This window comes from Dermochelys coriacea, chromosome 2 (genome assembly GCF_009764565.3).
Source record: "Dermochelys coriacea isolate rDerCor1 chromosome 2, rDerCor1.pri.v4, whole genome shotgun sequence".
Lineage (NCBI taxonomy): Eukaryota > Metazoa > Chordata > Testudines > Dermochelyidae > Dermochelys > Dermochelys coriacea.
The window spans coordinates 188,126,954-188,141,005 of NC_050069.1; the positions used below are offsets into that span (position 1 = coordinate 188,126,954).

Sequence of the window (14,052 nt, forward strand, 5' to 3'; positions counted from 1 at the left end):
AAGATCAGTAATCTCATGTTCTAGTAGGCCAATAGGGGAACAAGATCAAAAGCTGAAAACCTTGCCCCCCAGACACCCAAATTGAGATCATGGCCCCACTGAAGTCAATGAGAGTTTTGCTGTTACCTTTAGTGGGGCAGGGATTTCACCCACAGAGTTCAAATCTCAGGACTGTCAACAGAAGCAGCTCAGCTCATCTCAACAATCAGGAGGGGACTTAAATGGTATACAAGTCTTTGTTCTGCATGGGGTGTATTTCACCTGGTAATAAAACATTGATGGTCCCCTTTCATTTAAAAAGCCTTATCAGCATTGTACTCTAGACATTTTTTGTCATTATGAAATATTTTGCTAATGTTTTCCTTTTCTCTCCATTCTAGGAACCAACTATAGGATCTGCTGTAATGTACTAGACTTACAAAACTACTGCCAATAACACACTGCCTAAGGCTGTACACTATAGTGCCTTTATTTAACAGCCATTGTATATGTCCAATAAAAAACGGACCCTCGAGAACCCACCATGCCTCAGTAATAGGGCTTTGTTTGGATACCTCATTGAGAAAGCTGTCCAGCATTGTGGTCTGCTAATGGAAACTCTGCCTTAAAGTTCTCATGAGACTCCAGAAAGGATACTGAGTTTCATAAGCAAGGCTCCATGTTTTAAGATGCACTTTTCCCCCCCATTGATTGTACTAAAGTATATTGTCTTTAAAATACAATATGTTTTTGTATATTTAATTCAACGATAATTGTTGGTCAATATTTCATGTGAAGAGAAAGGTAAAAAAACAAACCTGTGATCCATATTTGCTGGCACGTTTGACACTGAGTTCAGTGTTTGAAGATCAGTCCCAGTGGCATTTTCTAAAAGATCCTCTGTATGCTGATAGAGCATCTTTGGCTGACTTATTATTCTATCTACAGACCTGGGCTGTTTGAATGCTAACGGAGCAGTTTACATTTGTGATAGGCTGGCACGTTCCACCATAGCATACTGTGGTGAGGGACACGCATGTATCATGTCTACAAAAAGATACATTCTGAGTCATTATTTTGGCATCTGATGCATCTGAAAACCATTGCAAAATCAACACCTTGCTCCTCTATGCTTAGAAGCAAAATCCATTTTAGGCAGTGTCCTAAATATTTGTTACTCACAGCAGGTGCATCTCTGAATTAATCCCTATCAAATGTTTAAGATTACAAAAGTAGAATAAAACAATGCTATGTGTTAGATATTGTTCAAAGAAAGTGCTTCCTGAAACGTATTTTTCAACGTTAAGGGCTAGTTATAAAAAGCCCTTATACAGGTGCTAAGAGGGGGAATAGCACACGAGGGGCATCTCCCTTCCCGTCCCTTGCATGATGCGTGGAAGGGCCTTTCAGAATTGCAGTCCCTTTGCTCTGAGGAGCACTGGGACTGCTCTCCCCTGTAACCTAAAGGAAGCAGAGAGTGGCTCTTCCCCCTTCCCTGCCGACCCACAGAGCAGGATCAGTGAACAGAGGGTGCTGAGCTGCGCACTATACAGGAGCGTAGCTGCAGACAAGCTCCCCCAGCATCCCAAAGAGCTTTGGGAAGCAGAATGCCTCCTGAAGCTCCACCAGGGGTAGCACCTCTTTGTATGGCCACCAGTGCTGGTCATTACTTAATGGGCAGTACAGAACCCTAAGGAACGATTGGTCTATTTAACCACAGATGTTTAGAAATAAATTTTAAAATGTGCAGTAATTTAAAAGTTGGGGACATTAAACAGCTTCTGATGGATTCCAGAAATGATGGCCAAAATTTTCAAATTTGGGTGCTTCAGCTTAGGCACCTTGATCTACATTTAGGCTACCTAGAGAAGAGCAGCCTGGCTGTCAGAAATGCTGAGGATTCACAGCTCCCATCATCCACCTCGGTAACGGTGGGTGCCCAGCACTACTGAAAATTGGGCACACATTGGAGGTAGCCATTTTGGTAGTTTGGGCCTGTATAGCGAAGAGATAGAATCGTTTTGGTTTAGCAAGATCTGGTCAGTAGGCTTGGATTCTGCATGACTAAAAGTTAGGAGCATTTCATATCCAGCTTCCATTTTGTCCAAGCCCACCCAGACAATTATTTGAAAAGAATTTGGTCCAATTTGAAGTATAGGACTATATCCCCTACTGGTAGAAATCCCCATAGTTCCACAGATACCAGTGGAACTATGGTGATTTACACCAGTTGAAGATCTAGCCCAGCATGGTCATTCTGGCTAAATTATGCGTTGTGTTATTCTCATGCAATCCTCATTGTCTTCAATTTGTTCACACAAGTATGAGGACAGAACTTGGTCCAGTGTGTTTAAAAATAGTGTGTGCGCGTGCGCGCACACACACACACCCCATCTTAGTGAAGGAGATTAAACAGAGTAGGGTGCCTAATACATTTTTCAGTCTCCATCTAGTAGACTGTTCTCGTGTGTGTGTGTGTGTGATACATTCCCAGATTTTTGTTTATGCAGGTATGCGTGTCATGAAATGTCACTAATAGTGGTTGGTTTACATATTTGTCTAATAATATGCTAATACTGTGTATGTAATATCAATTCAGGAATGACTAATTTTAATAGATTAATGGCTTTTGCTCTGTTAGTGTGATTTAAAAAACAGACTTTGGAGTAGGATGTTTTCCATAAGAGGCATGAAAAGCAACTACTGTTGTTACAATGTTAAGTCTTCTTTGACAAAAATGTGTATTGTGTAGGTATTGCAAAACAAAAAACAAAACAAACCCTGCCCCGCCCCACTACATGGTATTTGCATTTTTACAGATTTACTTGTGCCAAATATGTGCAAAGATTTAATTTACTGTTTAAAAAAAAATCATAAAAAACATGTTATTGCACACAAATAATTATTTTGTCATCAAGTGATTTCAATCTTTAGTGTTAATATTTATATTTAGATTAATTTTTACAAATGAAAATATTTTAATGGTTAAAAAAATTAAGACTATATAATGATCTATTTGATTAAGTCTGAGTGACAGTAAAGCTTGCCTTGTTGTTGTTGTTTGCGTATTCACCAGGAATTATTGTTAAGAGAAATTATAAGAGTAAAAGCAATTTATGAAAAAGAATGCCTTTGCAGGGACCTGATTCATAAAGAAAAAGAAAATAAATCTCCTGTTGTTTGGATTTCTGTGCACTTTACTCAGAAAAGATGCAGACTGCACTGCCATACATTTGAGTAGTATTGTGGGTGCTTCGCCCTGGCAGTATAGGAACCTGCTGTACATAAATGGCCACTTCTCCATTGGTTCTTTCACAGCTGTGCAGCTCGAAAAAGGACTGCAGTATTCCAGTGTGTGAAATGCACTAATTTAGCCAGGGAGGGATAGAGGCACACACACTTCCCTTCAGATTGATTTTAGAGGAAAAAGAAAAGAGCCCTTTAAGAAATTTATTACATCCTTCTAAACCATATGCACGTTGTGCTAAATACAGTCCCTCGACTGGCAAAATTCCCATAGATGTCAGTGCGAGTTTAAGAGCTGGGTTGGGTAACCTCAGGCTTTGGTCCTCTCTAAATACATACAGCATCTTCATTCCCCATGTTTCCCTGTTCTAATCTGTCCAATGCAAGTTTCATGGCATGTGGCAGGTTCCTTGCAGGGATCACATTCACTTTTATCTTTTTGCTCTAGTGATAACAAATGTCCCAAACCCCAGGCTCTAGCTTCCTCATGATTAAGAGAATCACTTTCCTCACCCCGCTGGAATTGTGCGGTCTCAGGCTTTTACTGCGATAGCTTGCACTTTTCCATCTCTGTGCTGTGGACAGTCAGTGTCACTACTCTTTTAGTGTGGATTACTGCATTGCCAAGCAGTGAGTACTTTGCATTTGGCCTGTTCCTTTGAAAAATGCTATGGAAATGTAGTCAACCTCAGTGGTGCTCATATTCACAGTGCTGTGGAGAACAAGCCTTCCTTCAAGTGAGTATTAACTGTCAGATTAGGGCTGTAGCATGCTTTCACAGAAAAGATATATGTACATGTAAAAAACTGCCTCAACTAGCTATCTGGAGATTTTCCTTACAGAAGCAGAATCCCCTGGCTAGCATAGAGCCTGAGTAGCAGTTATAAGGTACACATCTTCCAGCCCTTGGAATAGGGGGCATGGATGCAGCAGTGCTGAGTTCCAGTCAACCCTGACCATCACAATGACTTACTGAGGGTCAGAAGCTAGTGCCACTCTAAATTCTTCAGGCCTGGACCAGTGGCACAATCTTGAGCATCTGACCCAGTGTTCAGAGTAGCAGCCGTGTGTGTTCATCTTGTGTGGGAGTCCCAGGCCAAGTTGGGGCTAGTTCTGATATACTGTTGGCCCTCCTCCATTACAAAATCTGCATTAAATGTTGAATTTCCTCTCTGTAGCGGCACAGGAGCTACCAAGGCTGAGAGTGGGTTTATTTTAACAGCCAAATGGATGATGACAATAGTGAGAACCCTGGATAATCCCAGCTGATTTCTAGCTCAGTTCACATATACCTGTACCATGAGTGTGAGCAGATCTTAGCTTGGGTTGGAGGTGGGGCAGTTGGCAACTAGACTAGCATCTGGAACTGAACATTTCCATTATCTCTTGCATTGAGGTTGGGCATGAGGGATCTATTTTAAGGGTACACACCCTTGTAGGCTAATGGAACCAGAGTGAGTCCAAAAGGCCATTGGGAAGAAATAGTAGTCCTTCACCAGGCCACAGTGGCCAAGATTTGATAGGATTGTGATGAAGTGAGCTGTAGCTCATGAAAGCTTATGCTCTAATAAATTTGTTAGTCTCTAAGGTGCCACAAGTACTCCTTTTCTTTTTGTAGTAATTATGTTTTCAATTAAGCTATGCAGATGGTTTTGGTATAATGTGACAAAGCACTGTATTACCTAACAGCCTCCTATCTATCTTAAGATAAGTGTGACAGAGGCTTCATTGGTGGTGGATTGCCTTTTTATTATTATTCAAGCAATTGCTGTGTCTAACAAGTCTGAATGATTGGCTTTAAAAACCCGGAGTAGTGCTTAGTTCATAAGCTATCCACACACACACACATTAAAAAAAGGTAACTGCAATAATATGTGACTTGGGTCACACCTCATATGAGCAACAAACAGTGGATTTGCATAGCAAGCAGTCTACAAACAAGCCCAGGGGCTCAAATTCCTTCACACAAACAACTGAAAAATACAATCAAGTCTGTAAAAATAAAATAGCCTATTTTTCTGCCTCTGGATTAAGTTAGTTGGATAAACTATGTGCTGTGATTAAGTCAACCACTGCTACTTTGGCAGTGATTCATGAAGACTACAACTATGCACACAAGCTCGGTCTTCTGAAGTACGCTTCAGGACCTACATTTTAATTCTAGGTCATTAGCTAAGTAGTGAATGGTTGGGTATTTTTGATGAGCTACAACTTAGAACTGCTTATAAATGTTATCTGATGTATTTTTGGTGGCAAGAGTTGCTTATTGAGATTAAATGTGTTTAATTATATGAGCAATGCTAATTACAAGTTATTGAATTAACCAGTGTAGCGATGGATCACATTAATCAAGCAATCATGGATTATTTATGCAATCCAGTGTAATAGAATACATTTTTTAGGTATGATGCTTGGACAGTGACTTTTAGCTTTCCCACTTAAAAGATTGAAAAATCACATAACAGCCTTTTTCCAGTTGTAGACCCTTAGAAGATTTCCAGTGGCAGTGTAGACCCCTTTAGAAATATTAGGCATAGTCTGAAAACCCCTACAGGGTCTGCAGACCACAGATTAAAAACCACTGTTATAGAGGGACATCAGCCAGCAGCTTCACCCACTTTGGTCTCATGGTGCTGCTGAGGGTGGTGATGTGTACTCTGAGGGCACAAAGCTACCCTGACAGTTTAACTAGCTTGTGGCCTTTTTAACTCTGTCCGTCAGAAAGGAATATTTTTCTTTTTTTAAAAAAAGAAAAAAAAAACCCCTATCTGCTTATAGAGTACACCCTGTAAGATAGACATTTTAAAGGGGCAGGAATGTCCAGTGTATAAATCCAATCCATTACAGATGCATCGCAACCACATCAGTGTTGTGTATGAAAATACTCAAAAAGCAAACATTTCATATCTATTTAATATTGGTAAAGAGATTACTGAGAATGTGTTTTAGTTCAGCCAGCCATAATTTACTTTTAAGCAGCATTAACAACTCACTTCAAAACATGACAGAAAGGTTTGTTGGCAGGCTAACACTGAGAGCATGTTTTTTTTACAGAGTTGATTCCAAGCATGAAAATCTTTTGGTTCTTGCACAGATCTACCTTCACAGTGGCATTAGTTTATGTGGGGGGGGAGGGGGGAGGGGAGGAAGAGGAGAGAGATGCTTTGTTTAGAGCAGAAGAAGTGTGTGAACAGCGTAGTTTGCATTCAGCACCACTTTTCAATTAGGATCTTTCCACCTGAGAGCACTTCTTTTAAAAGGAAATGAACCAAAGATGTGGCAAAAGGACATGTAGGCAAAAAGCAGAACCAAAACAGAGTTTTAATGTGTATGTGAGGAGGTCGGGAGGGGAGTGAGAGAATTCAATTCAAATGAGAGAAGTAACTGAGTTTAGTTACTGCAGATAAGAGAATCACCACCAGCCACCATCATCTTCTGCATCCAGTGCAGCTTGCTCCTGCAAAGCATCCACAGTCAGCTCCAGGCTGCTGATCCCAGGCCTTAGGCTCTTGTGGCTGCTCCTTAGCTGCCTTTTCCCAAACCGGCCGATAGGTCGGACCCCACGTCCCACATACCAAAACGGATCAATCTCAGGACCTGGAAATCAAAACATTCAGTAAAGAAGAAGTGCACACTGAGCCAATCAGTGAATAGCACTGAGCTTGAGAGCAACATCTACTGGACAATGTCAGAACATTCAAAGGGATAATACACCTTAAAAACCCAGGGATCACCAACAGTGCACCCTGACAGTCCTAAACACCAAACATTTCTTAAGGGAATTCCCCATCTGTAGGATAAGGATTCATGTACGGCCAAGATCTTTCCTATCAAAGAATTTCACCCTGTTTATGGGCCTCAACCTGCAGATCTTACTCAGTCAAAGCTCCCATTGACTTCAGTAAGGTCCTTGGTGGTTTCTCTAATGACAAAGTGGCAGGCAAGTAATTTTCAGCACAAGTAGCCACTACTTTTCTAGAAATCATAGCCATCTCTCAGACACATGCTTTCTTTTGGGGGAGGGGGTGTCTGTACAAAGACAAGATGATTCAATTAAATGTCTACTGAAATAAGTCTAAAGTTTGGTTTTGTTCTCTTTAATACAGGCAAAACCTCCTGGGAGCTTTGCCTTGATTTAGTGCTTACAATGCACAAAGCAAACTATTGACCTGCATTCAGACCTAGGTCTGCACCGGCTCCTATCAGCACTGCCTTGGAGGTGGAAAATCCACTGGGGAGGAAGGTTGTAGTTGTGGAAGCTAGCTCAGACCAGGGGATGTACTGACTTGTGTATCTGAGAGGTCACTGCTTCCTGGACTCTTCTAGAGCCCTGATCAATTTTAAAACTGCCCTCCTTCAGCAGAAGTCTTGAAGGAGGGTGGCAATATTAGTGTTTGCCCACAATTTAGGTGACCCCCACACCCCCTCAGTCATAGGTTGCTAGCTCATTGTAAGTTACCTCTTGCATGGGTGCATCAGCTGTGTGAGTGTGTGTTAAATTCACTTCACCCCTAGTGGAGTAAAACCCATTTTGTTTTCAAGTCTTTTCCATCCAATGGATAATTTACATAATATTGCATTCAACTAATCTTGCCAGATAAGCAGTCAGTGAAGACCTTCCACATTAAATAGAATTGATTGCAAAATTGGCCTTCCTAAATCTAAACGTGAAAAGCTGGTTGAAAAAATTTGATGAAAAGTTTTTCAAGGAAATGCTGCGTTGTTGAAATCAGAACATTTTAGGGGAGCATGTCAATTTTGATGGAAAAATTTTCAAAAATTCAAAATCAAAATAGAGTATGTTTTGACTCATTTTGTTCCGACTAGTTTTGTTTCAACTTAAATAACTTCATATAAAACATAACGTGTTTCAACATTGTCAGAACTAAATGTTGACATTAAAACATTTCAAAAAGGCAGTTTTGATGTTTCCAAGTTGCAATGTCAGGCATTCTATTACAAACTAAATATTTTGAGATTAATTTTTTATTCTGATTCAGAACAAAAACAAGTTTTGAAATGTCAGATGTACCCAAGAGAGAAATTCCATTTTTTGACCAGCTCTAATAAATATCTGAAGCTGCAGCCAATTGATTTTTGATCACAGATCAGTGTTTTTAGCATGTACAAAAAAACCCCAAAAATAAAACCATACAGTTGACCTGTATAAATGTGATGTTTTATGAAGGAGCTGCATTAGAAAAGCCTTTGTCAAGAGACATGGCTGAAGAGTATCCTGGTTCCCATAATAAGGTTCGTAAATACACTGAGCTGCAGTGTGGGTGGGAATTAAATCCAACCCTTTGCTAATTAATCTGGGGGGGGAGAAGGGGTAGTGCAGATCACATTTTTATACAGGTCACTTGTGCTTCATGTAATTTTTAAGATCCAAATTCTTTTTAATTGTATCAGGAGAGTGGCAAGTTTTAGTTAGTGCAAACATTCAAAAAAAAAAAATCTATAGAGGTGTTGATAAAGACACCACCAGAGCCATAATGATGGGGCTGATATTCCAGGAATATCATAGAAATGTCAAGATTGCAAGTGATAAATTTCAAATGCATTTCCTAGTTTATACAAAAATCTGCAGGACCTGAAGCAAAGCTGCAGAATCTGAGTTGGGGCATTTTGCTTCTTTAACAAGAGAGAGAGAAGAGCAAAACAATTCCCTTCGTGTTGGCCACAAGTTGCTCCATAAATATAAGGTACTTTTCATAAAGATGTGTGATGTAAATGGGATTAGAGACCTTAATTTTGGAGTGCCCAACTTGACACCTTAAAGGGGCCTGATTTTCAGACTGTGCTGAGCATCCACCTTCTGAACAGGCTCTTTAAGTTGTCTCAAGTGGGCACCCAAATATTGAGGCTCCCAAAATCTCTGGACATTTTTTTAAAGCGTAGAGAACATACTGTGGCAGGAACCCATTCCTGTCACTCATCCTGCTCATGGCCAGCCTCCTCCCTGACCAGAGTCCTATGGCCACACAGGACCCACTGAGGGGATTCTGAGGGGCAGGGGGAAGAAGGGCACATACCTAGGAGCTAATATTCCCCTTCCATTACTTTTTGCTCCTTTCTACCCAGGATCGTGGAGGAGGGAATTTGTCTCAAAACTGTGTTGTCAGGATGGCCCCTCTGATTAAATGTGGCCCAGTATAGAAAAAGAGGTAATGTCCTTTATCTAGCCTGGCATCAAAACACTACAATGACTCGAATACTGGAGATGAATTCTCCCCAGTGCGTTAGATTTCATTTTTAAAATTCTGTGACAGAAGATGTTTTATTTGACTCTGAGTAATAAAAGAGCCTCATTCCATTCACAATAAGTAGTAATGCCCCCAGGATGGAGAACATGGCCCTACTACATACATCTTTCTAACATTATACACACATCTGACAGGACTTCCCATGAGACCCACAACCTGAATCTGATTTCACCCATGCATATTTGAGTCTGGAGTCCCCCGGTGGAAGCCAGTGGCGTTATACTGTGTCAAATTGGTGTAAGGGGAGACTCTGGCTAGCAGTGGCCAGTATGGGAACAAAATAAAATGATCATTTAAAAAAAAAAAAGCCAGAAAGTCAGTGCTTACTTCTGTTGTCTATCTGATGGTTAAACGATCTGTGCTGGCCTGACGTAAAGCTGAGTGATACCAACAGCACCAGCATGTAGACTGTGATCAGCTTTAAGTGCTTGGGCTGAGGTGAACAGCAAGAGCTATGAGACCCCGCCACTGCATGCCACATGATGGATCAACTGCAAGGCCACTGGGAGAAGAGAAGGGAACATGGTATAAACTACATGATTAAAACACATTGCATCAGTTTTAAAAATATATATATCCAACAGCTGATAACTAGGATGTTGATTATATAGCTATTCATCTAACAGCTATTGAAAAATCTCAAAATAAAGTGAAATATTGGTACCATGGTCTAATCCACAGAGCAGGGAACTAGGAACCAGGATGTCCCCAGTGCTGCCACTGATTTGTCACGCGACCTTAGGCAGCTCACTCAATCTCCCGCAGCTTCCTTACCAGGACAATGGGTGAAACATTTACCTCCCTCAGAGGTATTGAGAACTGGTCAGTCAATGACTAAGGAGCTTCAGAGACGCAGTACGCTGTAGTATGTAAAAGCACTCACTGTATAACGTATATTTTAACAAATACATATTTTATCATTTTCCACCATTCCTTTGCACAAAAATGCTAATATTAAATGTTAACTATCAGGGTATTTATCATCTAAATAGGACTAAATTCCCATAAATGATGGGAACACATTCTAGTTCTCTCTAATGCTAAGTACATGCATCCATGTGTATCTGAATGTTGCTGTGCAAAATATCAGTTTTTATCTCCTGATCTTGTAGCATTTATAAAGGACATTTTTAGATTTTAATTAAAATTTGGTTCAGCAACTAACTTCTATTTAGGAAATAAAGCTTTCCAGGTGCCAACTTATGGTTTGTTAAATGAAACCGTTTCCAAGGATTGATCCTACAGTCCTTAGTCAAGCAAACTTCCCCCCGGGCACTGTTGGGAATCTTACCTGATATAGGAGGAGTTCTACAGCCATTAAGGGTCAAAAGCTGGGCAGTAATAGGAGGAAAAAAAGTCTAGACATTAGGATCTAGACCATAAGAAATTCTAGGTTCTGTTCCAAGCGATGACATTCACTCATTCTGAGATCTTGGGAAAGTCACTTAGGCCCAGATCCTCAAAAGGTACTTAGAGACTTAACTCCCATTGATTTCAATGGGCGTTAAGTGCCTCTGTATCTTTGAAGATCTGGGACTTAATCTTTCAGTACCTCAGTTCTCCTGTCTGTGAAGCAAGGATAATATCTACTTTATAGGGGCGTAGTAAAGTTTAGTTTAACACCAAGGACTTGATTCCACATCCATTAAAGTTCATAAGAGTATTTCCATTAAGTATACAATTGAACCCTAAGATTTCAAATTCAAGGTACTACCAAAGTGCAAAGCAGAATATGCAGTGCAGTAAACTAATGCTCATTGTCTGAAGCACTTGGGCATTTCTATTCACTTTATTTAGTAAAATAGTTGTACAGTCAAAGGCTCTTGTCCTTAAAATGTAGTTGTTTTACTTTTACATTGCCAGTTATTTAAGACTGAGTGAGAAACAAGCATATAACAGTTTAGAGGAGTGTTTTAATGGGTCATTTTAAACAACCTTTAATTTTTAGCTGCATTATTCTCATCCGATGAAGTGAGCTGTAGCTCATGAAAGCTTGTGCTCAAATAAATTTGTTACTCTAAGGTGCCACAAGTACTCCTTTTCTTTTTTGTGAATACAGTCTAACACGGCTGCTACTCTGAAACCTATTATTCTCACTGTAATCAATAGATTTGCTGGATACTTCTCATCCAGCCAAATGCCTCTAAAACTAGAAAGGCAAATGTGTTTAGAAATATCCTGCCTCTTCCTGAGGATTAGACTTTGTGGGGCAAATTCTGCAGTCACTTATTTACATGGGTATATCTGTGGAGTGACTCCAGAAGTAGCAAAACCAGAATGTGGATTCCCAAAGGTCACATTACAAGAAGTCCCTCTCTCTCTTTGATCCCAGGACATTACTAAAGCAATAAATATCAAAGTAGGACATTTCTTGGGGACTAACAACTGTCCGGCTTGTACATCTTTACCAGCTTCCTCACAGTGATTTATTCCCAGCAGAGTCCCTGAATTTAGGTCATTGTTGCTATATAATGAAAAAGATTTTTAAAAAGCAAAGGCATTTATACTTGTCTGAGTAATGCAAATTCTCCGGCACATTTCTATAGAATTAGTGTTCGGATTCAAGCAGCCCGACTGGCTAATGCACAGCTCTTGACAGGCCTGCTGTTTATTAAACTTACTCTTAAAAGAAATCCTAATCCGGACACCATCTTAGTGAAGTGCATTTCTTCTACACACTTCTCTGTAGTTACTTCTATGACCCCCATAACCAAGTGACAGCGCCTCGGAATACTAGTTATTACTTCCCTTCCTGCGGGGGAATCAATTAACCCCATTATACAGAAGCACAGAAAGACTACTGACTTGATCCTGCAAGGTGCAGAGCACACTCAACTCCCAGTGATCAGGGGGAAGCACGCTCCTTCAGCAAGGTCATGCTTAGCACCTTGCGGGATCCAGCACCAAGTGCTTGCTTAAGTGCCCCAGTGAGTCTCTGGTAGGACTAGAAAAAATGAACCCAGAGCTCTCTAGTCCCAGCCATGCCTTAGCCCCATGCTCATCCTCCTCCTAACATAAACCGAGTGAACGGTTCATCATTAAATCCAACCAGGAGTATTAGTTACTGAGGAGAGAAATCATGTCACCCCTGAGTATTTCATTAGGTATGTTGGCCTGCCAGCTGTAACAGACCCCATTGCTCTGCTCCCTGAGATGCCCAAGTCTCCCGGAGAACAAGTAAATGAGTTTGGAGGAAATCGTTCCAGTGAACTACAAGATCAAATATCAGCTGCCGGGCTGGAGAACTGTGTTACGCCCTGAACAGCGGCCGAGCTGGGAGATCGCGGATGTGGCAACACATTTCCTTCCTTCTCCAGAGCGGGGGGAAGCCAGTGACCTTATGGGAACGGCTGCTGCTTCTGGGTGCCCTGCACACGCTCGCCCGGGGCGTCTGGCAGCCACCGCCTGGAAACCTCGTGCACAGGGTAGATCGTGAAAGCTGAACGGGGAGCAGTTACTGGGAGTTAGCATGAGACTGTGTAAAGGAAAGTAAACTGTTACCGGAACGGGACTCGGAAGCGCTCGGGCAACACTGCTCTCCTGCCGGCGCCAGCGGGTGCCGGGCCAACTCCTCCAAACCCGAGGTCAGTGGGGCGGGGCTCAGGCCCGCTTTACGCGGGGGGGGAAACTGAGGCAGAGGGCAGCTGGGCTCTTACCCAAGTCCCTGGCCGAGTCGGGACTCGAGTCCCCCTCGCCTTCCACTTCTCCCCCCCCCCCCCAGCTCTGCCTTCGCTCTTACACCCGCTTCTGAGCGCCCGGGCCCAGCCTTTGCGCTTGGCTCGCCTGTCCCAGCAGAGCCCCCCCTGAAAGCGGAGCTCCCTGCCCCGCGCTGCGCTCCAGCTTGGTCCCGCAGGGGCGAGCTGAGCCAGGGGCCGGGGCCGGGGCCGGGGCCGCCTCACTCACCTGTCCCCGGCGGCGGCGGCGGCGGCTCCCCAGGGAAAGCAGGCCCGGAGCTGGGGTGCAGCCGGGCCTCTTATAGCTGGGGGTCGGGCTGGCGAGAGGGAGGGAAGAGCCGAGGGGGCGTCGGCCGGGCACCATTTAAAGCAACCGGAGCAAGAGCCGTTCGTGGAGTCCCCTTAGCGGCCAGCGAGCCCTGGGGGCGGCGTTCATGCAGCGCACGGCTGGGGGCGCTTTGTCAGGCTTCCCGGCGCCCCAGGACAACTAGGGTGGGGGACTCCGCCTTCGCCCCCCCCATGGAGCTACCACCGCTGGCTCTCAGGGGCTAAAGCGGCAGGCGAGCTCCTCCCCCCCCCCCAAGGTGCCTGGGAAGCACTTCGCAGGGGAACTGCCCTGCGGGGGGGGAGGCAGGCAGCAGCCTCCAGCCCTCAGCGCTTGCCCGAGGTCACCTAGCAGAGGGGAAACCGCTAGGACAGTGCTGCCGAGCCGAGCCCATCCCATCATCCCCTCCGATCCCCCCTGCGTACCGCTGCTGCTCCTTTGTGCGAGACGCTGCTCTGGAGCGGTTTGCGCCCCTTACCCACGTTAGGCAGAGGAAGGGTTAATAAGCTCAGCTGCCTTCCCACCAAGCGCTCGGGGATCAGCAACCACCACGCTGCGCCGA

At 43.1% G+C, this 14,052-nt stretch overlaps 2 protein-coding genes across 12 annotated transcripts in view; one reads left to right on the forward strand and one right to left on the reverse strand.

Annotated features, from left to right (window-relative positions):
- The window catches only part of LOC119851994 (myosin VIIA and Rab interacting protein), a 371,019-nt gene extending 370,300 nt beyond the window's left edge, over positions 1 to 719 (forward strand). For all 11 annotated transcript variants that reach the window (XM_038392707.2, XM_038392709.2, XM_043508865.1 and 8 more), the window contains one exon: positions 381 to 719. In XM_038392707.2, the coding sequence (XP_038248635.1) occupies positions 381 to 413 (33 nt within the window). In that variant the 3' untranslated portion in view covers positions 414 to 719. The remainder of the gene's footprint in view (positions 1 to 380) is intronic.
- A 5,401-nt stretch (positions 720 to 6,120) lies between these two features.
- On the reverse strand, positions 6,121 to 9,993 carry LOC119851027 (prolactin-releasing peptide-like). The gene is made up of 2 exons (XM_038390187.2): positions 9,819 to 9,993; positions 6,121 to 6,822 (listed from the first exon to the last, which is right to left on the reverse strand). Exons 1-2 carry the CDS (start codon positions 9,970 to 9,972, stop codon positions 6,638 to 6,640), a joined length of 339 nt encoding a protein of 112 aa, XP_038246115.1. The 5' UTR covers positions 9,973 to 9,993; the 3' UTR covers positions 6,121 to 6,637.
- Positions 9,994 to 14,052: the final 4,059 nt, after the last annotated feature.

Excerpts from the sequence above, each read along its gene's own strand:
- LOC119851027 (XM_038390187.2), bottom strand. The coding sequence starts at position 9,972 with ATGTGGCATGCAGTGGCGGGGTCTCATAGCTCTTGCTGTTCACCTCAG. Across the intron at positions 6,823-9,818 it reads CCATCAGATAGACAACAGAA|GTCCTGAGATTGATCCGTTT; the intron begins GTAAGCACTGAC and ends TTTGATTTCCAG.